Genomic DNA, 24,053 nt, shown 5'->3' with positions numbered 1-24,053 from the left:
ATCATCTGATTTACATGCAGAGTGGGTAAGAGCCCAACCTTTAGTGGAGTGTTAGATTGAGACAAGAAGACTGGGAGTGGTGGGGAGACTGTTGTGACCGATTTGGTAATTTCCTGCAATATTCTGGACAAATCTTACTGAATTAAGTTTATTTTGGGCCAGGGATTGTAAGTAATTCCATTGTGGGGGAACCAGATCCCTCAGGAGCGAAGAACAGGGGAGGATGACTAGGCAAATTCATTCAGGTTGTAAAACCCCAGAGAGCAACCAGCACCTGGAGAGGCTTGGATGTACTCGTTCAAACTGGACTATCCAGAGAACCAACAGACTATAGGGAAATCGTCTCTTTAATAGACTGAGTTTAAATAGGCTGAGGGCCTACTTTCTGATCCACCAAATGGACAGGATATTCTGTCCAAGAGAAATCCCACTCCTTTGGGGGAAGCGTTGGAAGAACTTGACCTATTCATGGGGATGCTTGTTCTAAGCTAGCAGCTGTTATGAACTTGTGACCACAAAAAAACCTCTTGATAGAGTTTGAAGAACAGATCACCTGTCAGAGCCTTTGTTGGAATTGGGGTGATCTCAGATGAGCTTATTAGCATGTGTAGTGTTTTTTTAATCGTTTTAATGTTTTTTCTGTAATGATTTCACTTTAAGAATAAATGTGCTTGCTTAGAAAGGGCAGTGTGGTAACTTATACCTATGGGCAATTACACTGTTTATAGCCTCTGAGGAGAAAACAAAGCAAGCCTGCTTAGGCAGTCTGACCTACTGGGGAATTCTCAGTGTAGGCAAGAAAGTGCAGCTTGGAAAAAAACCCAATCAAGAGGGAGAGACACATGTCTCCACTTGAGGTGATGGCCAGGGAGCTGGAAGCATGAGTGGGTGCCCTTGGTGGACCATAGAGGGGGAATAAAGGTAGAGCTGCTCTGATCTAGCACAACAGGGTGCAACTGGGCAAAGAGATTGGGACAAGAAGCCATGGGGTAGCGGGGTCTGAAGTCTGAGGAGCTTGTGGGAGGTAGATTGGGACTGGGAGCCAATGGGGACTGCAAACAAGGGTGGGGTTGGGCAACTGGAAGCCAGGATTGACGGGGAGAGACTGGGATGGGATGGGAAAAGGAGACTGGGACCAGAGAAGCTTGAGCAGTGGAGACTGGGGATAGGACTGGGACAAGGAGCCACAGAGGGGATGAGACAAGCTTGAGACAACCAAGTAGGAGGGGAGGAGGCAAGAGAGATCACACTTGAGGGGAATGGGTAGAAGACTGTGCCCACTAGAGAACACTCTCCTCAAGAGCCTGGAATGGATCACAATATTCCTGAGTCTCACCATTCCTCCATTAGACTACTGTTAGTCTAATTCCTGTGAAACTCACAGGCAAAGTGTCCCATTCCTCTCTCATGCTGGTTCACGTAGAGGATAGCCTACAGCTTCTGTCAGTCACTCCAGTATTTCAGATGATGAAGGTATGTTCGATAGATCCAAAGGTTCCAGTCCTGCTGCTGATCCATGTGGGTATCTGTATGATGCCACAAAATATCACGTATGTTTTTTGGTTTGCATTTTTAAAAATCTAGGAAATTACACCTCAAAAACTGTAAAAGAACATTAAGGTTGCATAGACAAGCACTCAGTCAGGAAATGCCAGAATTAAGGTTGCTTTTGCCTAAGTTCTCTAAAATCCACATGGTTAGTTGGATTTCTTTGAAATTTGGTGTGCCTCAGAAGAGTGCAGGGTAAGGTTATTTACGTGACCCAAATTTTAAGTCATTTGAGCCAGGGATTCCAGAGAAGCCTGGGGGAAAAGCCATTTAGGGTTTTTGTGGAGAGCTAAAGATCAAACTATTGATGTGATGTGGGTCTATCTGAGTTTTATCCAAGGTAGCGCATGGCAATCACTAAAATCTTTGGGGGACCCAAATGGAGAATGCGTGTTTTCTTAATGTGGCTGTGCCAATACAGAAACATAACTAGAGGGTTTCCATTTCTGCCATTTTAGGTGCTTTAGAGCTCTACTCTTGTAAATGCTCTAAAATCCCAATGGTTAATATGACTGTTTTGAAATTTGGTGCCCTTCATGAGGCCACAGGTCAGTGTTAGTGATCCATATTTGGGGTCATTTGACTGAGGGGTTCCCGAATTACAGGTCTCTCCCCCTCCCCCCCATAACTTTTTTCTTCTGCTGCCTCTTACTGTTAAACAGAGAGGTATTGATCACTGAATTAATCACAGACCTCCTGGTGTTTGCTATGAAGTTACCATTCAATTAACATAATTTAGGATAAGTAAATCACAAACCCCCACTTAAAACAAAACGAGTTTTGAATTGAGTGGCTGGAGATGCTAAAATTTGAGTCATGGGTGGCAGTTTATTTTGTGAGGGAATGTAATCAAAATATTTGGCAGCGGATTAGATATGTGAATGCTTCCTGGGAGAGGAGGAGTGGGGGAGCAGGTGGGAGAGTGGACGGGGTTAAGTGGTAGGGGAGGCGAGAGAAGTTGTTGGCTCAAGTAAGGAGGCTTGACACCCTTCATCTCTGCCAGTGCACCCAAGCCACCATTGTTGCCAAAGTAGCAATTTTTGTCACTTGATTTAGTGACTTTTTGGTTTCCCTAGCGAGGAAGTAAGTTCAAAGCGACCAGCCACAAATCTAATAACTTTCACTGCCAATTACAGTGATATTCAGAGAAAGAAGTCGCCAGTTTGTATAGTCAGAAAATCATAATAAAATCCATTCCATGCTTTTCTTACTAAACGATCCTGCTGGCAGCCCTCAGCCCTGGAGAGTGGTGGCAGGGGGAGGAAGAGAAGGAGATGGTGTCCAGACTGGAGACAGCAAACCTGCCAAGCTAAGGGAGGCCTGCGCAGCAGCAGCCAGAGTCATTGATCTGCAGACATATCCTACCCTGGAGTCGCCCCACACACCAGCAGATGAACAGTTTGGCACTCCCCATCAGGCTTGGCAAGGCTATGATCAGGTTGAGAGGGAGGAGTCTGGATGAGGGCAGCTTGGTCAGGTGTGCACAGCGGAGATGGAGTTTCAGCCACTGCCTCCCAAACCCTGGGAGAACTGGTGCGTCATGGGTACTGTGGTATTCCAGTGTGTATTGCCTTCCCCATCCTCCCACCCCCACTCCCCAGGACTCCCTGTCATGGACCCTGGCCCTGGGGAGAGACTCCCTCACTTGGACGTTGCCCTGGGTGCCCCTGGCTCATTGAGAGGAGAGAGATTCCCCTCGTATGAGATGGACATTTCTTATTGCATCTGTCTGAAATGTTCCCTTATGTAGGTTACATAGCGACATCTAGTGACTTTTCAGAGTTTCTCTGATGACTTTCTGCTATGTGAAGTTGGTAACACAATGAGTTGTGTTACAGGAGGGGGAATTAACAGTGATGGAAATGTTTGTATACCGGGGAGTGAAGTTTTCAGGGAGATGTCTTCCCTGCTTGTGGTGGGGAGGCATCGGGACAGTAATGGGGAGGTGGCCAGGTTGGAAGGGGAAGTGCATTAAATGGGCATGGGCATGGCTTGGGAGATGTGCTGAAGCAGGGCTGATGGGGTGCAGCTGGGGATGGGGGAGTGGAGAGGATGGTTGGCTCAGGTATGTTAATTACAGGGCATGATACATACAAATGCCTTAAATGACTACTAACTTCTACAGCAATGTATCTTTTTCCTGTTAAAAAAAACTAGGGAAATTGGCAAAAAAACCCTACATTAATGCAGAGTTAAGGTTGTTTGATATGTCGTCTCCTTGCAAAACATTGAGTTGAGCAAAAACTCAAGCTTCTGAAAACTAGGAAATGCCCAGTTAATGTTGTGTGGCCAACCATGCATACCTTTACTCTGCTGACTCCACAGTTGCTGAAATGGGCAAGCTCTTCACCTCCTCTTACAACCCATTCACTCTCACCCATAGATTTCATCTAACACTGTTAAAGGACAAAAAGGAGAAGAGGGGAAAAGGTTGCCCATGCCACCTTCCCTCTGATCCCCTGGAGGTGGCAGTAGCCAATGGAATTATTTGGATACTCCAGCTGCAGTCAGTGTGTTTAAGTGTACACTAAATGGTGCAGGCAGTAGCTGAGCCTGTTTGGTAAAGGTGTGTTTGTGGTAAGAGGATGTGTGGATTACTCTGAGGTGAGAGACAGGGCTGTGATTTATGAGATCTGTTTTCCACCCTCATTTGTGTGAGGAAAGGGAAGCAGTACACGTGTACCTGCAGTATAAAATTATTTCTATTCAGAATTTTGTAGGTTATGTCGATAGCAGGGCATAGTGCTGTTACTGTAAAGGATATTGTCAGCAGTGAGATGGAATATGAAAGGATTCTAATTGTTTAATGCTGGTTAAGTGAAAGTGAGATTGTATCCTGGGAGTGAGTGTAAGGGAGTTGTAGAAGACTGTGAAGTGGTTCTTAAATTGTACGTGCTTAATATTCTTTCCTGCAGGGCTTTGGAGCTGTGCTCCAGCTCCGCTCCAGCTCCAGGCAAAAACCTGCAGCTCCACTGCTCCGGAGCTGTTCCAGGTTCTGCTCCAAAGCCGTGCTTTCCTGGGAGTGGGCTAAGTGTGAGAGTTTATGCCAGGATCTGGAACCTCCTGAATCTTACCGTGCCAAAGGCCACTGTGAGAATGTGCTTTGTGCAAACTGAGGCATTTCTCAAAGAGGGTAGAGGGAAGGTGATGTATGCAACCTTTTTTGTTGTTGTTTGTCATTTAATAGTGTTAGATGGAATCCTGTGGATGAGAATGAATGGGTTGTAAAAGGAGGCTCTTCCTTGTACATTTCAGTAACTGGGGTTGGCAAGGTATAGGTATGTCTCGTGTTAGAGCATATTGGAGCACTGCTGAAGAGGAGGAGAGTTAATTTTGCATGGCCAGTCTTAACTCTCTGGTTTCAGAGTAGCAGCCGTGTTAGTCTCTATCTGCAAAAAGAAAAGGAGTACTTGTGGCACCTTAGAGACTAACAAATTTATTTGAGCATAAACTTTTGTTATATTTTATATATTTTCATTAAATTTGTTAGTCTCTAAGGTGCCACAAGTACTCCTTTTCTTTTAGTCTTAACTCTGTATTTCCTGGTTATCAGAAGCTTGCTTGCTTGCTTCCTTGATTGATTGATTTTCCCCCCTCAACTCAGTGCTCTGTAAGGGGACAATATACCATCAAGCAACCATAAGTTGCAACCATAACTTTTTTCCTATTGATAGTACTTTGAACATATAAAGCGCAGTTTCCATTGACTTCAGTTGTGGGTGGGTGTGTGTATGTGCGTGCGTGCATGTGCATTCACATTTACATAAATCAGACCCCCAGTCTCAGCTCAGCCATCCTGATAGTGAGAGGGACCATTAATGACCCCCTGTGAAAAGTTTGAGCCTGGTCTATACTACAAAGATACATTGGCATAGGTATGTTGGTCAGGGGTGTGAAAAAACAACCCCCCAGCTGACATAGCTATGACTGCAAAAACCCCGGTGTAGACATAGCTTCTGTCAGCCTAGATAATATTTGTGGAGTTTGTGGTATGATCCGGGACGAAAAATTCCTATTGACAAGTACTTAATCTACACTGGAGGCTCTTTTGAGATAAATATACCAGGAAAGAATTTGTAGTGTTGACAAGGCTTTGGTTACATCAGCATCACATAGCAAATCTGTGGCACAGGCAGGGATAGAATCCAGTTCTCCAAGGTGGTATTCAGCTGCCTTAACCATGAGACAGTTGTCTCTTCCTTCAATCCCCTTCCCATTCTCATTGTGTTCCCTATGGGTCTGTCCTCCTGAGGAAGCCCTGGAAGGAGCAACAGTTGAGCCAAATCACAGGGCAGTGCTCCCTGAACTTGGAGGGGGGGCGGGGAGGGAGAGTTTCTTGTCAACGGCTGGAAATGGCCCACCTTGATTATCACTACAAAAGGTGTGCGTGTGTGTGGTGGTTTGGTTTTTGTTTTTTTTCCCCTCTCTCCTGCTGGTAATAGCTCACCTTACCATACACACTGTAACGAGAGTGATCAGGTAACACCCATTGTTTTGTGTTCTCTGTGTATATAAAATCTCCCCACTGTATTTTCCACTGCATGCATCCGATGAAGTGAGCTGTAGCTCATGAAAGCTTATGCTCAAATAAATTAGTTAGTCTCTAAGGTGCCACAAGTACTCTTTTTTTTTTTTTTAAAGTCCTGAGTGGAACAAAGTACCTGCAACAGAAAGAGAATTTGGGTCAGAACGTAAACAAAAAGCATCTTGCACTAGAAGTTATATGTGAATATCTAATTCAATAACTGCTTCCCTATTAATACAAATGCTCACAGTCACCACTGTAATACTCATCCAGTTGAGACTGTAAGTTTTTGAAAACGTAAATTGCTCATGTTGGGGGAACGGTGTGCTAGCAGGCTGGCATTCCTACTGGGGCAGAGTTAGGATTGTGGTAGGTTGTTTGTGGTATATTGTTTGTTCTACAGTGTTCTGTACAAACAGTTCCACAAATCCTTCATGTATTAAGTCTCATGCTCAAATCACTAAATTAAGCAATTATTAAGTTGGGTTAATAATTGTGGGTCAGACTGAACAGGTATTTGGAGGTATACCATACCAACAGTACTTTGTAGTGAACATGATCCCTTACTGATTTGTTGGTGTGTATTTTTTACTTTAGTGACAAATAAAAATTTTACTGCCAGAGAGGTGGAGCTGGATTCTGTTCCATCTTCAGTTATCAATTGAATTGTTCCTGTCATGGACACCTGCACAACTGTGTTTTTCAAAGATGTCAGAGGGCATAATTTATTCCAGAGAATGTTTATTTCTAGTGATTACTCACAAGGTAGAAAGAATGCAGCATTGACTCTCAAAATTTGGGTTGACTTTGCAGTACTGGTGATTGGGAAGAATATCTTTGCTAATAGTATGTAGTTTCATTGTGATACAAAAAAATGGAATCCCACAGTTAAGTTTTAGTCACGTCTTAAGTTGCTAGTCCTTATGGTTATGAAGAAATCCTGTAATTTGAACCAAGTGGTTATGTCTTCCCAAGTCTGCAGAGGAAAAAATAGCCCTGAATTACCCCATTCATCTCCATAATGGTGCACAGTCAAGATGGAAGGGTATATTGAGTGGGATCCCACAGGGATTGGACCTGCTTTCAGTTCTGGTCCGTATCTTCCTCATAGATTTAGATAATGGCACAGAAAGTACATTTATAAAATTTACAGACAGTACCAAGTGGGGAGGGGTTGCAAGTGCTTTGGAGGATAGGGTTACAATTCAGAATGATCTGGACAAACTGGAGAAATCATCTGAAGCAAATAGGGTGAAATTCAATAAGGACTAATGCAAAGTACTCCACTCAGGAAGGACAGTCAATTGCACACATACAAAATGGGAAATGGCTGTGAAAAGGGATCTGGGGAATATAGTGGATCATAGAATCATAGAAGATTAGGGTTGGAAGAGACCTCAGGAAGTCATCTTGTCCAACCCCCCGGCTCCAAACAGGATCAACCCCAACTAAATCATCCCAGCCAGGGCTTTGTCAAACAGGGCCTTAAAAACCTCAAAGGATGGAGATTCCACCACCTCTCTAGGTAACCCATTCCAGTGCTTCACCACCTTCCTTGTGAAATAGTTTTTCCTAATATCCAACCTAGACCTCCCCCACTGCAACTTGAGATGATTACTCAGTGGTAGCAGATGACAGAAAAAGGAGAACAGTCTAGATCCATCCTCTTTGGAACCCCCTTCAGGTAGTTGAAGGCTGTTATCAAATCCCCCCTCACTCTTCTCTTCTGCAGACTAAATAACCCCAGTTCCCTCAGCCTCTCCTTGTAAGTCATGTGCCCCAACCCCCTAATCATTTCCATTGCCCCGCTGGACTATCTCCAATTTATGCACATCCTTTCTGTAGTGGGGGCCCAAAACTGGACAGAGTACTCTTTTCGGCACTGGTGAGGCCACATCTAGAGGGGAATAATCACTTCCCTTGATCTCCTGGCAGTGCTCCTACTAATGCAGCCCAATGTGCCGTCTGGCTTCTTGGCAACAAGGGCACACTATTGACTCATATCCAGCTTCTCATCCACTGTAATCCCCAGGTCCTTTTCTGCAGAACTGCTGCTTAGCCAGTCGGTCCCCAGCCTGTAGCAGTGCATGGGATTCTTCCTTCCTAAGTGCAGGACTCTGCACTTGTCCTTGTTGAACCTCATCAGATTTCTTTTGGCTCAATCCTCCAATTTGTCTAGGTCACTCTGGACCCTATCACTACCCTGCAGCGTATCTACCTCTTCCCCCCCATCTTAGTGTCATCCGCAAACTTGCTGAGGGTGCAGTCCATTCCATCATCCAGATCATTAATGAGATCACAAGCTGAATGAGTCAAAGTGTTGGCGGGGGCGGGGGGGGGGGGGGAAGCAAACATAGTTCTGGGAAGTATCAGCAGGAGTGTTGTAAGCAGGGCACAAGGAGTTATTTTTCCGTTCTACTCTGTGCTGATAAATCCTCAACTGGAGTATTGTATCCACTTCTGAGTGCCACATTTCGGAAAAGAGGTGGACAAGTAGGAGAAAATCCAGAGAAGAGCAACAAAAATGATTAAAGTTCTGGGAAACATGATCTATGAGGAAAGATTGAAAAACCTGCGTTTGTTTAGTCTGGCAAATAGAAGACTGAGGGGGGACATAACATTTTTCAAGTACATAAAAGGTTGTTACAAGGAGGAGGGAGATAAATTGTTCTCATTAACCTCTGAGGATAAAACAAGATGCAATGGTCTTAAATTGCAGTGAAGGAAGTTTAGGATGGACATCAGAAAAAATCCCTAACTATCAGGGTAGTTAAGCAGTGGAACAAATTGCTTAGGGAGGTTGTGGAATCTCTATCATTGGAGTTATTTAAGAACAGATTAGATGAACACCTGTCAGGAGAGATCTAGTTATTACGTAGCCTTGCCTTGACTGCAGGGGACAGGACTTGATGACCTCTCAAGGTTCCCTCCAGTCCTGCATTTCTATGATTCTGTAGTGTTTGTGTCAGAAGGCTAATATTGGTGATTAATAGGCAGTATTGAAGCTATTTCACTAGTACTCATTTTTAAACATTTAAAATATCTGACTACCTAGATTGTTGATAGCTCTTAAATAGAGTATTATTGTTTTTTAATCTAATCCCGGTACACTGTAAAATTAAAGAAATGTACACAACACAGTTGCCAACTTTCACACAGTAAATAAGCACCCCGACTTTCACAATAAGCCAAAAATCAAGCACATTCCATTTCAAAACAAGGTAAAAACAAGCCAATCCCTAAGAACCCCAACACTCTATGTGACTAGACCCCCCCCCCCCAGCTTGCAGTCTGGGACTGTGGTAGGCCCACTGTGCGCCCCTGACTCTCTCTCCCTCTCTTGCCCCTGCTTGCCAGGAGCCTATTTAAAAAAAAAAAGAAGAAGAAAAGAAGAAGCAACAAGCTATAAGCCAAAAACTAGCCAACAAGCAACTCAAGCCAATTAAGCCAAAAACAAGCCCCATGTTTGTTTTTTTTCCCATGGGTTTGGCATGTCTGGTGCACAACTGAAGTGGTACTTTAGCTTAAACCCATTGGCAGTAGTGCAACAAAGGGCGTCTTGCCAAAATCTATTAAAGAGAATTAAAATATCAGAAAATATGGGGAAGGATAAACAGAGGACTATTGGAGAACATAAAAGAACATAAAACATGGCCGTGAAAAAAGCTAATGTGGTCTTGGGATGCATCAGGCGAGGTATTTCCAGTAGAGATAAGGAGGTGTTAGTACCATTATACAAGGCACTGGTGAAACCTCATATGGAATATTGTGTGCAGTTCTGGTGTCCCATGTTTAAGAAAGATGAATTCAAACTGGAACAGGTACAGAGAAGGGCTACTAGGATGATCCGAGGAATGGAAAACCTGTCTTATGAAAGGAGACTCAAAGAGCTTGGCTTGTTTAGCCTAACCAAAAGAAGGCTGACGGGAGATATGATTGCTTTCTATAAATATATCAGAGGGATAAATACCATGGAGGGAGAAGAATTATTTAAGATCAGAACCAGTGTGGACACAAGAACAAATGGATATAAACTGGCCATCAGGAAGTTTAAACTTGAAATTAGACAAAGGTTTTTAACCATCAGAGGAGTAAAGTTCTGAAACAGCCTTCCAAGGGAAGCAGTGGGGGCAAAAGACATATGTGGTTTCAAGACTAAGCTTGATAAATTTATGGAAGGGATGATGTGATGGGTTAGCCTAATTTTGGCAATTAATTGTTCTTCAACTATTAGCGGTAGATATGGCCTGTGATGGGTTGTTAGATGGGGTGGGATCTGAGTTACTACAGAGAATTCTTTCCTGGGTGTCTGGCTGGTGAGTCACACTGTTCCTGACAGTAGTGTCCCTCCATCCTAGGTTCCCACAGCAGAGGAGGAATGTCCTGCATTTACAAACACTGTCATATTCCTGAAAACTACCCAATCCTCCCACACACATTCCCATCGATACTCTCCTAACCTATTAGCAGCCTCATAAATGTTGTGAATTTTAACTGATCCATCCAAGGCCCTTGAAATAGAATAGTTCGTTTTAGTGGAGTGCCCTTAAATTGGCAGTCTGTCACACTAAGCTTGATAAGTTTATGGAGGGGATGATATGATGGGATAGCCTAATTTTGATAGTTAATTTATCTTCAACTATTAGCGATAGATATGGCCTATGATGGGATGTTAGGTGGGGTGACATCTGAGTTGCTACAGAGAATTATTTCTTGGGTGTCTGGCTGGTGAGTCTGGCCCACATGCTCAGGGTTTAGCTGATCGCCATATTTGGGGTCGGGAAGGAATTTTCCTCCAGGGCAGATTGGCAGAGGCCCTGCGGGTTTTTCGCCTTCCTCTGCAGCGTGGGGCACGGATCACTTGCTGGAGGATTCTCTGCACCTCAAAATCTTTAAACCACGATTTGAGGACTTCGATAGCTCAGACATAGGTTAAGGGTTTGTTCCAGGAGTGGGTGGGTGAGCTTCTGTGGCCTGCGTTGTGCAGGAGGTCAGACTAGACGATCATAATGGTTCCTTCTGACCTTAAAGTCTATGAGTCTGAGAGAGGAAGAAAAAGGTTATGAGACTGGCTTACTCCAGGAGTAGTTTTTCCTGGTTTTCCCTAAACCTTGAATTTCACATGTCTGAAAGAAGCTAGGAATATTTGCAAGTAGAAAAATTAACTAATGTTAAATACAGTCTGTTAACTTACATCATTTAGAAGATTTTGCAAAAAAAATCCCTGAAGAAACTCTACATTGTTCTTTTTGACATGATAACATTGTTTTTGTTAGATTGCAAAAGTGGATTGCAAAGAAGTACTAGAGATCATATGTAATTTGGAATCTGAGGGGCAAGATAACACTGCGTTTATTCTTTGTACAACATACCTTACCCAGCAACTTCAAACTGCAACCGTGTATTGCTCTTGGTAAGTAACACACACACACACACACGTGTATATATATATATACATATATATGTATAAATATATATATATATATTTTTTTTCTTCTCATGTATGGTTTATGAAAAGTGCAACAAACAGTTTACCATGAGTTTTAAATGCTGCTTTTTCATATAAAAAAATATAGAAAGTGATGACTAGACTAAAACCGGATGTCAAATTAGCTTTTCTACAGTATATGCAAACTGTTCATCATTGTGTTAAGGAGAGATAAAGTGACCTATCTGAAATAACACTTTTTCAATCTGTTAGGGTGAAGCATTGTCAGATAGGTATCGAAAAAGAGATAGTGGTACCTCTTGAGAAATTAAATCTCCAGAACTTGATCACATTCATTTGAGAATTCTAGAGGCAGTAAAAAGCCAAGTAGCTGAGCTACTAACAAGAATAAATTGGTGCAGTTCATAAAAATATACGTTCTGTGAAAAAGAGGTTATCTATGGGTAACTAACTGGAGTTCTTGGGGTTGTTGCTTCTGCACATTCATACTATTGGGATTCATGACCAGCACCTTAGGATCACAGAAATATTGGATAAGCTGCACAGGTACCTGGTCTTGGCACTGAACATTTAGGGACCAAGGTTATAAGAGGCATGTAACTCAAGTACTTCAGTTTCTTTCATTGAACCCCAGAGCCAAAGGTAGGTAGATAGGTCTATAGGGAACAAGTGAAAGTGGGTTGGGTAGAGAGAATGTGCAGGGGCAACACCCCTGAAGAACTCAGTTATTGTAAGAAACCTCTTTTTCTTTCAGGTGACCTCTTTACATTCCCACTGATGAAAATTTGGAAAGCATTACAATCCCCAGAATGCTGGGACTAGGTGTTCTTAACTGAACAGTGTTTCAAAAATACTCTCCCAATCCAAACATCAGATCTGCATGTCTAATTCAGGTAGAAGTGCACCCTTACATAACTCAATAGGAATGGGGCAGAAGCAGTGCAGAGAAGCTGCTCAGACTTTTGCTGAATAAAACCATAGCTGTGGTCCAGGAACCTTGGCTAAGGTGTAGCAGATCTCTGTTCAAAGTCTGATCTGTTCGGATAGATGACAGGAAGTGCGGGGATTCTCTTAAAGTGGTCCTCATATTCATTCAAACAGTCTATTTTTCTTAAATACTTTACATCTCTCTAGCTAATAGCACATTTGCAGAGCCTTGATGTGAATGAGGATCTGAGAAATAATGGTCTGGTTACAGTAAAATCCCAAAACGACTATAAGAAGGAATTGGGGTAGAGATGTCTGACAACCATGTGGAATAACAATTTGGGAGTGAGGATTGTGGGGTCAGCCATAACAGCTTGTAGCTCTTTCTTTGAGTAGTGTCCCTCTGGGTGCTCCATTCTAGGTGCTCTAGTGCCCCCTGTGCCTTTGATTGGAGATATCTCATAGTAGTGTCTGTTATGCATGCATAGGCCGGTTAGTCGGTCTCGTGCCGCCAGCTGTTCTATATAGCATTGCACTGGTGAACCACCCTCAGTTTCTTCTCAACTGCCTCGGCCTGAGACGGAGCTCTCGCAGTTGTCCTGTTGAGATTTCCTTAACTCTGTTTTTCTCTCATAATGATAGTAATGGTAGTGTTAGCGTTAGTTTTCTGTAGATAGAAGCTTACTCCTGGGGAAATTCTGCACACAATATTGCAAAATTCTGCATATTTTATTTGTCAAAATAACACTATAATCATACCAATTTCAATTATTTTGGTAATTTTATTTCAAAATACCTGTCAGCAAGTATGTAACAATACACACACACACACAAAATTTCCCCCGGGAGTAGAATTTAAAGAAACCCCTACAACAACTCAGTTTGTTTCTCGGCCTCCTATCCCCCCAGAGCCCAGCTGGGGGGCGCCAGACACTCAACCACCTTCCCTCCCAGACGCAAGCTGAAGGGCCACCAGACACTCTCACCCCCTTCCCCCAGAACCCAGCCATGCTGCTCCCCTCACCCCCCCCCAGCCCAGACACTCACACGCTCTACCTCCCAGAGCCCTGGGATCCAGAGAGAGAAATAACCTGATGATGGGTCCTAGGCTTGAATGGAGTTTCCTGCACACCACTACCTCCTTCCTTCAGGGCGTGCTGGGAACCCTCCAGTTCCTTCCCCGGGACTTGTCTTCTGTTTGTGAGATGGGCTCTACCGGGTTCAGCAGCCCCTAGAGGTGGCCAGTATCTCTGCAACCCATTTCTGTGGATGGGGGAAGAAATTCTGCGAGCACATGAATTTCTGCAAAATTCTGCATTAGGCATCTTTTCATTTTCTCTACATAAGTATGGCCATACTGGGTCAGACCAAAGGTCCATCCAGCCCAGCAGCCTGTCTTCCAACTGTGGCCAATGCCAGGTGCCCCAGACGGAATGAACAGAACAGGTAATCATCAACTGATCCATTGCCTGTCACTCATTCCCAGCTTCTGGCAAACAGAGGCTAAGGACACCATCCTTGCCCATCCTGGCTAATAGCCACTGATGGACCTATCCTCCATGAATTTATCTAGTTCTTTTTTTTAAACCCTGTTATAGTCTTGACCTTCACAACATCCTCTGGCAAGGAGTTCCACAGGTTGACTGTGCATTGTGTGGAAAAAATACTTCCTTTTGTTTGTTTTAAACCTGCTGTCTATTAATTTCATTTGGTGGCCCGTAGTTCTTTTGTTATGAGGAGGAGTAAATAACACTTCCTTATTTACTTTCTCCACACCAGTCATGATTTTACAGACCTCTATCGTATCCCCCCTTAGTCATCTCTTTTTCAAGCTGAAAAGTCCCAGTCTTATTAATCTTTCCTCATACAGCAGCTGTTCCATACCCCTAATAATTTTTGTTGCCCTTTTCTGAACCTTTTCCAATTCCAGTATATCTCTTTTGAGATGGGGCAGCCACATCTGCAAGCAACATTCAAGATGGGGGCATACCATGGATTTATATAGAGGCAATATGATATTTTCTGTCTTACTATCTATTCCTTTCTTAATGATTCCCAACATTCTGTTTGCTTTTTTGACTGCTGCTGCACATTGAGTGGATGTTTTCAGAGAATTATCCACAGTGACTCCAAGATCTCTTTCTTGAGTGGTAACAGCTAATTTAGACCCCATCGTTGTATATGTATAGTTGGGATTATGTTTTCCATTGTGCATTACTTGGCATTTATCAACACTGAATTTCCTCTGCTATTTTGTTGCCCAGTCACCCAGTTTTGAAAGATCCTTTTGTAGCTCTTCGCAGTCTGCCTGGGACTTAACTGTCTTGAGTAGTTTTGTATCATCTGCAAATTTTGCCACCTCACTGTTTACCCCTTTTTCCAGATCATTTATGAATAAGTTAAATAGGACTGGTCCCAGAACAGACCCCTGGGGGACACCACTATTTACCTCTCTCTATTCTGAAAACTGAACATTTATTCCAAGCATTTGTTTCCTATCTTTTAACCAGTTACCAATCCATGAGAGAACCTTCCCTCTTTCCCACAACTTACTTTGGTTAAGAGTCTTTGGTGAGGGACTTTGTCAAAAGCTTTCTGAAAATCTGAATACACTATAGCCATGATCCTCCTTGTCCACATGCTTGTTGACCCTCTCAAAGATTTCTAGTAGACTGGTGAGGCATGATTTCCCTTTACAAAAAAAATGTTGAGTATTCCTCAACAAATCCTGTTAATGTCTGATGATTTTGTTCTTTACTATAGTTTCCGCCAGTTTGCCCGGTACTGAAGTCCGGCTTACCAGCCTGTAATTGCTGGGCTCACCTCTGGAGACCTTTTAAAAATTGGTGTCACATTAGCTATCCTCTAGTTATTTGGTACAGAAGCTGATTTGAAAGATAGATTACAGACTACAGTTAGTAGTCCTGCAATTTCACATTGAGTTCCTTCAGAACTCTTCGGTGAATACCATCTGGTCCTGGTGGCTTATTACTTTTTTACTTATTACTTATTAGGTATTAGATAATTATTACTGCTTCTTACTGTGCGGTAATGCCCAGTTCTCCTGGCTTGCTGGGAGGCGATCCTGGTCAGTGACAGACACTCCCACAGTTTCTGTTGCCTTGTGGAATTGCACCTTGGTCAGAATTGCAACTTTTCTCTGCCACTGAAATCAAGAGCTAGAAAAAAATGGAGAGATAAAGCTTCACCTCCTCATGATGGAGAGCACTCTATATCTGGCCTCTGACCCAGGCCAAAGGGACCCTCCCTGTATGTCAGTCCTCCTGCAAGTCTGCTCCCTAAGAGGCATCTAAGAGGAAGAGACAAGACTCTTCTCATAAGCCCTCAAAAGAACGATCTCTGGGTTCACCTGGTAGAGATCCTACTTCTAAAAAGCCAAGAACATCAGTTTCCTCAGGTAACCTGGCACCACTGGCTCCTCAATCAGTTGCTGTTGAGGCTCCCGCTTCCTAAGGTACCCAGTGTGTGGTTAGACCACAAGGCAGGAAAGCCACAAGCCTGGAGAGACCGTTAATAACATTATCAGATCAAGGCAGCAAGAAGAGCTCTTCCTATGCTTCCTCGGTAGTAAAGAAGCCCACTTGGGCTCCAACCACATTTTGGTGCCATCAGCAACCATGCTTCCCTCTAAGCGCCCAAAGCCTGAGGAACCCTCAGCAGCCTTAGCCATAACTCCCTCAGTGCAGACTTAATCCTTTGTACCAATCACCTTTCGCCTTAGATGTCTCCAGATGCCCCACCTTTCCTGAGTGAACGTGAGGAAGAGGATTCAAGTGTCAGTTCCGGGCTCTCCTCCTCACTCCTATGGAGGTCCCTTTCCAGAACCTTCCTCTGAAGGATCAACTGTTCGTGGCCCACGATTACCACCAACCCCCTTGCTGGTATGAGCACCCATGGGTGCTGCCTCCTATAACGTATGCACCTCCTCCCTGGGCAGCTTATTGCCAATTGCCCAGAATATCGAGTGCCCCCCCACCAGAGAGGAGCAACCAGCTTCACCTACTCCCTCCAGAGACCTGATGCTTCAAGACAAGGGAGGCTAGAGCTGATGAAGGGATCTCTCCTAATGCAACATCTGCTCTTCATTTTCTACTCCGGGGGAATTCTGTGTATCTGCGGACATGCAGAATTCATCTCACATGTAATTTTGTATTTTCCCAAATGAAAAACATTTTGCTTAAGTACTGCAGTTCTGTCTTTTGCCTACCAGAGGCCTCTGTGGTGCCAGAACAGCCAGCTGCGTTCAGGCTGGCTGTTCTAGTGCTACAGCAACCTCTGGTGGAAAAAAGGTAGAACTGCAGCACTTCTTAGGCAAAACGTATTTTATATGGGAAAATACAAAATTCTGTGCCCAGTGCTGCAGAATTCCCCCAGGAGTAGAAGTTCATCACAGCATCCTGCCCGCGGAGCCAGGTTAGGATAGAGTGGAACACACAGGGCTGCTGGGGGGTCACAGACTGGGGTTCAGATGGCTAGTGCGGGGGGAACACACACTGGAGCATGGGCTCAGAAGCTAGTGGGGTGATAGAGTTGAGCATTGGGATGGGGAAGGGGGGCTGCAGAGATCCATGGGGATGAGAGGTGTGGGGACAGGGGCAGACATGCCTGTCTGAAGGGAGAAGCTTGGGGTCAGCCAGGGTCTGCATGGGGGAGGCTTCCCAACACCATAACAATCCCCCCCCTCCCCCCAAAAAAAACCCCACACCCAACACCCTCTAGGTTCACTCCTTAGCTCCTTCCCTCTCCCTCAGCTCCTCTGTTACCCTGACTCCCCTAAGCCTTTGCACTGCTTCTGATAGGTGCAGGAAATAAGTTCTGTATTGTAATTTAAATGAAATGCACAAAGTTCTGAATTAATATGCCTAGTAAGGAATCTGTTTGTCCAAAAAAAATTAACCAGAATCTTTTTTTTGTCTCTGTATTGTTAGACATACCTGCTGACAGATGATTTTGAAATAAATTACCAAAATAATTGAAACTGGCATGATTATATTGTGTTGTTTTGACAAATAAAATATGCAGAATTTTGCAGAAATATTATGTGCAGAATTTTTATTTTTTTGGCGCAAAATTCTCCCAGGAATAATCTCCTGGTGGATGATTTTAAACATTTCCAGGACCTGGTCAAGAGAGTTGCAGACTCCCTACAAATTCCCCTCAAGGAAATTACAGAGCCTCATTGTAAGCTCCTCAACATTCTCCACTCTGAGGTTTTTCTAAATCCAGCAAAGATCATCTGGCACACCCCAGCTTCTATTCTGCCTACATGCAAAAGAGCAGATAAAAAGTATTACATCCCAGCAAAGTATTGAGAATTTTTATTTTCCCATCCCTCACCTAATTCCTTGGTAGTGGGTGTAGTGAATGAACATGGTAGACAGCACCATGGTAAATCCACACCTGACGACAAAGACCACAACTGCCTGGATCAACTAGGGAGAAAGTCTCTTACTCCTTGGCCTCCCTACAATTTAGAATTGCCAATTATCAGGCTTTGCCATCAAAATACAACCATGTGAACTACACCAAGCTGGCCTCGTTTGAAGATCTATTGACAGAAAACAGGGAAGAGCTCCAGGCAATTGTTGGGGAGGACCAACTACTTGCCAGGACAGCCCTACAAGCCTCCCTTGATGCCACCGATACTGCCGCCTGTTCAGCTGCTGAAGCGGAGGTGATGAGAGTCTCCTGGCTTTAGCTCTCTGGATTCCCAAAGGAGGTCCAGAATACAGTAGAGGACCTTCTCTGAGTACAGTAGAGGATGGGTCAAAGTTGCTCGCAAATAGCACAGACAAGTCTCTGCAAACATTGAAAGGCTCTGGAGTGACCTTGTGTTTTCTTGATATCTAAACTCTGACCTACAAGAGAAAACTCAGCAAGTGTGAAACAGACCAGAGATCCCACCCCCTCCAATTCCTTATCTCCCAGAAGACCAAGATTTCAGAGAAGGAAACCATCTTCTCAGCTCCTGACTCACACCTATCCATCTCCAAGCAGCAGTTTTGATGGGTTGGTTGAGGGTTTGACCAGCCATCCTCATCCTCTTCAGCTGCACTGATTTACCAGTTTTCCTCCTTTCGGCGGCCACCGTCACCACTTCAGGCAAGCCTGGGAGTCGGTCACTAGTGACAAGTGGGTGTTGGAGATCATCTCCACAGGTTACACCATCCACTTTACGTCACTTCCACCAATTAATTCCTCTTTCCTGTCCCTCTTCAGGGAACTCTCTCACGAAAACATGCTTCATCAAGAAATACACTTTTACATTTGGGAGCTGTAGAACGCAGCACAAAGGGAAGGGTTTTTATTCACGGTACTTCCTGATACCAAAAAGAGTACAGGTTGGAGACCCATCCTTCACCTGAGGCTACTCAACACCTGTGTGAAGGCACAGAAATTCAAAATGGTGATGCTTGCAGCGATAATTAAATTGGTTCTCAGCCCTCAACCTTCAAGATGCATATTTCCACATTGCTATACCTCCATCCCACAAACAATTCCTCCATTTCATTGTTGGCCAGGACCACTTTAAATACTGAGTGTTCCCTTTCAGCTTATCTGTCCTAATGGTCTTTTTGATGGTCTGCCGAAAAGGTATCTTAGTATTCCCTTGCTGAAAGGCTGCTCCCTGGAACTGATGTCTTGGGTACCTTCTGATGCTATAGACCTATTCCTCAGATTGGGCCTACAACTGAACATACAAAAATCCACCTTGACCCCTGTGCAAAACTTGTGTTCAGAGGGACCATCTTGAATTAAGTATCAGGGGGTAGCCGTGTTGGTCTGTATCCACAAAAACAACAAGGAGTCCGGTAGCACCTTAAAGACTAACAGATTTATTTGGGCATAAGCTTTCGTGGGAGAAAAACACCAGTTCTTCAGATGGGTTCTTTTAATCTTGAATCAGTGACAACAAGCGCCTACCTTCCCCTGCACAGGTTTGTGGCTCTTTCCAACATAGTAAACAGAATTCAGCTCAGCCACCAAACCACAGTCAGGAGCTGCATTCAATTACTGGGGCAAGCCTCAGTCAGCCTTGCGATCACCCTCCCTCTGTGTGATTAACGAGGGGGTACGGCTGACCTAGGAGAGAAGGCCTTAAGAGCCAGAGACTAAGCGACCAAGGGGAGCTAGCAAACGGGACCGCCAACAGGGAAGTTTGTAGGAGGGAGTTGTAATATAGTTGCTATGGTTAGGAAGGGCTGCATTGCTAGTGCCAGTGCTGCCAGACAGACAACCTAACCATGGATGCCTCTATCCAGATCCTGGTGTGAATTTGCAGAGTCTGTGGTCTGCATTTCCCGCTCGTGGAAAGCCAGGTTGGAGGGACCATCCAGTGTGAAAGGTGCCTTCTGGTGGAATCTCTAAGGAAGCAGGTGGGTGAGCTACAGGAGGAGGTGGCTAGGCTGAGGATCATCTATGCCCATGAGGAATTCCTCGAGAGAATTCATATGGAGACATCCAAGGCTGAGGAAGCTATCCAGCTACAGAGGATTGCTGTCACACCACCCGGGAAGGATGGTATGGCTCAGTCACAGGGAGGACACTGGCAACTGGTTACTTTTGGCAGCAGACAGTACTCCACCCCTATTTCCAACCCACCCACCCTGGCAATGAGTGATGAGGAATCACCCCCAAAGGTGAAGGAGGAGAAGCCATGTTCCCCCAAGGCTGGGAGAATCGCAGCCACTGCTCCCCAGAGTAAATGTAGGGTAGTGGTGGTTGGTGACTCTCTTCTGAGGGGGATGGAGGCCCCCATCTGTTACCTTGACATGGCATCCCAGGAGGTATGCTGCCTGTCGGGGCCCGTCTGTGGCACATTATGGAGGGATTGTCGAGGTTCATCCGGCCCTCTGACTACTACCCCATGCTACTCATCCATGTGGGCACTAATGGTACTGCGAGGTGTGACCCTCAGCAGATCAAAAGTGACTAAGGTCTCTGGGAGTAAGGGTGAAGGAGTTGGGAGCACAGGTGGTGGTCTCTTTGATCCTTCCAATCAAGGGTAGGGGCCCAGGCAGGGACAGATGCATCCTGGAGGTGAATGCCTAGCTGCAAAGATGGTGTCACCAGGAGGGCTTCGGCTTCCTTGACCACAGGATGATGTTCCAGGAAGAAGGACTGCTAATTGAGGAAGGGGAAGGGCATATTTGAATACAGACTGGCTAACCTAGTAAGAAGGGATTTAAACTAGGCTTAAAGGGGGCAGGTGACCAAAGCCCACAGGTAAGTCAAGAACATGGAGACCTGGGAGAAGGTTCAAAATTTGGGGGGAGCTTGGGCTCTAATAGCAGAGATAAATCAGAGACAAGATAGAACTGGGGGTGGGGGAATCAAATCAGTATCTTAGATGTCTGTATACTAATGCAAGAAGTATGGGGAATAAATAAACACAACTATGACATAGTTGGCATGACAGAGACCTGGTGGGATAATATGCATGATTGGAATATTGATATAGAAGGGTACAGCTTGCTTAGGATGGACAGGCTGGGGGAAAAGGGAGTAGGTGTTGCCTTATATATTATAGTATACACTTGGACTGAGGTTGAGGTGGAAATAGGAGATGGACTTGTTGAAAGCCGCTGGGTAAGGATAAAAGGGTAAAAAAACGAGTGATGTCATGGTACGGTCTACTACAGACCACCTAACCGGGAAGAAGAGGTGGATGAGGCTTTTTTTTAAACAACTTTCAAAATCATCCAAAGCACAGGACTTGGTGGTGATGGGGGACTTCAACTACTCAGACATCTGTTGGGAAAACAACAGAGCAAGGTACAGATTATCCAACAAGTTCTTGGAATGTATTGGAGACCATTTTTTATTACAGAAGGTGGAGAAAGTTACTAGAGGAGAGGCTGTTCTAGATTTGATTTTGACAAATAGGGAAGAACTGGTTGAGAATTTGAAAGTGGAAGGCAGCTTGGGTGAAAGTGATCATGAAATGGTAGCGTTCGTGTTTCTAAGGAATGATAGGAGGGAGAAAGCAAAATAAAGATAATGGATTTCAAGAAGGCAGACTTTAGCAAACTCGTGGAGTTGGTAGTTAAAATCCCATGGGAAGCAAGTCTAAGGGGAAAAACAATTGAAGACAGTTGGCAGTTTTTCAAAGAGACATTATTAAGGGCACAAGAGCAAACTATCCCACTGCGTAAGAAAGATAGGAAGTATGGCAAGAGACGACCCTGGCTTAACCAGGAGATCTTCAATGATCTAAAAATAAAAAAAGAGTCCTACAAAAAGTGGAAACTCAGTCAAATTACAAAGGATGAATATAAACAAATAACACAAGTATGTAGGGACAAAATTAGAAAGGCAAAGGCACAAAACGATGTCAAACTAGCTAGAGACATAAAGGGTAACAAGAAAACATTCTACAAATACATTAGAAGCAAGAGGAAGACCAAGGACAGGGTAGGACTGTTACTTAATGAAGGGAGAAAAACAATAATACAAAATGTGGAAATGACAGAAGTGCTTAATGTTTTCTTTGTTTCGGTTTTCACCAAGAAGGTTGGCAGTGATTGGACATCTAACATAGTGAATACCAGTGAAAATGAGGTAGGATCAGAAGAGGCTAAAATAGGGAAAGAACAAGTTAAAAATTACTTGGACAAATTAGATGTCTTCAAGTCACCAGGGCCTGATGAAATGCACCCTAGAATACTCAAGGAGCTGACTGAGGAGATATCTGAGCCATTAGCAATTATCTTTGAAAAGTCATAGAAGAATGGAGAGATTCCAAAAGACTGGAAAAGGGCAAATACAGTGACCATCTATAAAAAGGGAAATAAGGACAACCCAGGGAATTAGACCAGTCAGCTTAACTTCTATACCTGGAAAGATAATGGAGCAAATAATGAAGCAATCAATTCGCAAACATCTAGGCAATAATAAGGTGATAAGTAACGGTCAGCATGGATTTGTCAAGAACAAATTGTGTCAAACCAACCTGATAGCTTTCTTTGACAGGGTAAAAAGCCTTGTGGATAGGGGGGAAGCGGTAGACGTGGTCTATCTTGACTTTTTAGTAAAGCTTTTGATACAGTCTTGCCTGACCTTCTCATAAACAAATGAGGGAAATGCAACCTAGATGGAGCTACTATAAGGTGGGTGCAAAACTGGTTGGAAAACTGTTCCTAGAGAGTAGTTATCAGTGGTGCACAGTCATGCTGGAAGGACATAACAAGTCAGATCCTGCAGGGATCAGTTCTGGGTCTGGTTCTGTTCAATATCTTCATCAATGATTTAGATAATGGTATTGAGAGTACACTTAGAAAGTTTGCAGACAATACCTAGCTGGGAGGGGTTGCAAGTGCTTTGGAGGATAGGATTAAAATTCAAAATGAACTAGACAAACTGGAGAAATGGGCTGAAGTAAATAGGATGAAATTCAATAAGGTCAAATGCAAAGTACTCCATTTACGAAGGAGCAATTGGTTGCACACATACAAAATGGGAAATGACTGTCATAGTGGACCACATGCTAAATATGAGTCAACAGGGTAACGTTGTTGCAAAAAAAGCCAACATCATTCTGGGATGTATTAGCAGGAGCATTGTAAGGAAGACCAGAGAAGTAATTCTTCTGCTCTGCTCTGAATTGATTAGGCCTCAGCTGGAGTATTGTGTCCAGTTCTGGGCACCACATTTCAGGAAAGATGTGGACAAATGGGAGAGAGTCCATAGCAGAGCAACAAATAAGATTAAAGGTGTAGAAAACATGACCTATCAGAGAAGATTGAGAAAATTGGGTTTGTTCAGTCTGGAAAAGAGACAACTGAGAGTTTTCAAGTACATAAAAGGTTGTTAAAAGGTGGAGGGAGAAAAATTGTTTTTCTTAACCTCTGAGGATAGACAAGAAGCAATGGGCTTAAATTGCAGCAAGGGAGGTTTAGGTTGGACATTAGGAAAAACTTCATAACTCTCAGAATGGTTAAGCACTGGAATAAATTACCTAGGGAGGTTGTGGAATCTTCATCATTAGATATTTTTAAGAGCAGGTTAGACAAACACCTGTCAGGAATGGTCTAGTCTAGATAACACTTAGTCCTACCATGAGTGCAGGGGACTGGACTAGATGACCTCTCAAGGTCCCTTCCCATCCTATGATTCTATGGCAGCCACCAACTTTGTTACAGAACATGCCAGACTTCAAATGCACTGCCTTCAAGCGTGGCTCAGAATTGTCTGCTCACTCACCAGACAGTCTAAATATGCTTCTTTCCATACCTACATTCATAAAACAGTCCCTCGACTGGTGGAAAGACCATCACAACATGTGCACAGTTCTATTTGCATGTCCTCCCCCTGTGGCCATTATAGCAACAGACCTCTTTCTGCTAGGATGGGGAGTGTATCTAGAAACTTTCACGATCCAGGGCAAGTGGATGTCACGCTACACATCAGTCTGCTAGAAATCCAAGTAGTCAGATACCCTGTCTCCAATTCCTACCACTAATTAGGGACAAACACACAAAGATCATGATGGACAATATATCATGGATGTTTTACATTAATTTCCAAGGAGGAGCAAAATCTCCCTCCCTTTGCACCGAGGTTTTCAGGCTTTGGAACTGGTGC

General features: G+C 44.0%; 1 protein-coding gene across 5 annotated transcripts in view; it reads left to right on the top strand.

Moving 5' to 3' along the window:
* Positions 1-24,053, top strand: part of RLF (RLF zinc finger) — a 117,177-nt gene that overhangs the window by 45,721 nt on the left and 47,403 nt on the right. For 3 of the 5 annotated variants that reach the window (XM_073317642.1, XM_073317644.1, XM_073317643.1), the window contains one exon: positions 11,350-11,486. The exons of 1 other annotated variant lie outside the window; for it this stretch is intronic. In XM_073317642.1, coding sequence (XP_073173743.1) covers positions 11,350-11,486 — 137 coding nt within the window. Of the gene's footprint in view, positions 1-11,349; positions 11,487-24,053 lie in introns of those variants that run through there. One more of the 5 variants, XM_073317645.1, reaches the window with a different exon arrangement.

This window comes from Lepidochelys kempii, chromosome 19 (assembly GCF_965140265.1).
Source record: "Lepidochelys kempii isolate rLepKem1 chromosome 19, rLepKem1.hap2, whole genome shotgun sequence".
NCBI classification, from domain to species: Eukaryota; Metazoa; Chordata; order Testudines; family Cheloniidae; genus Lepidochelys; species Lepidochelys kempii.
This window is presented reverse-complemented; position numbering and strand designations above follow the sequence as displayed.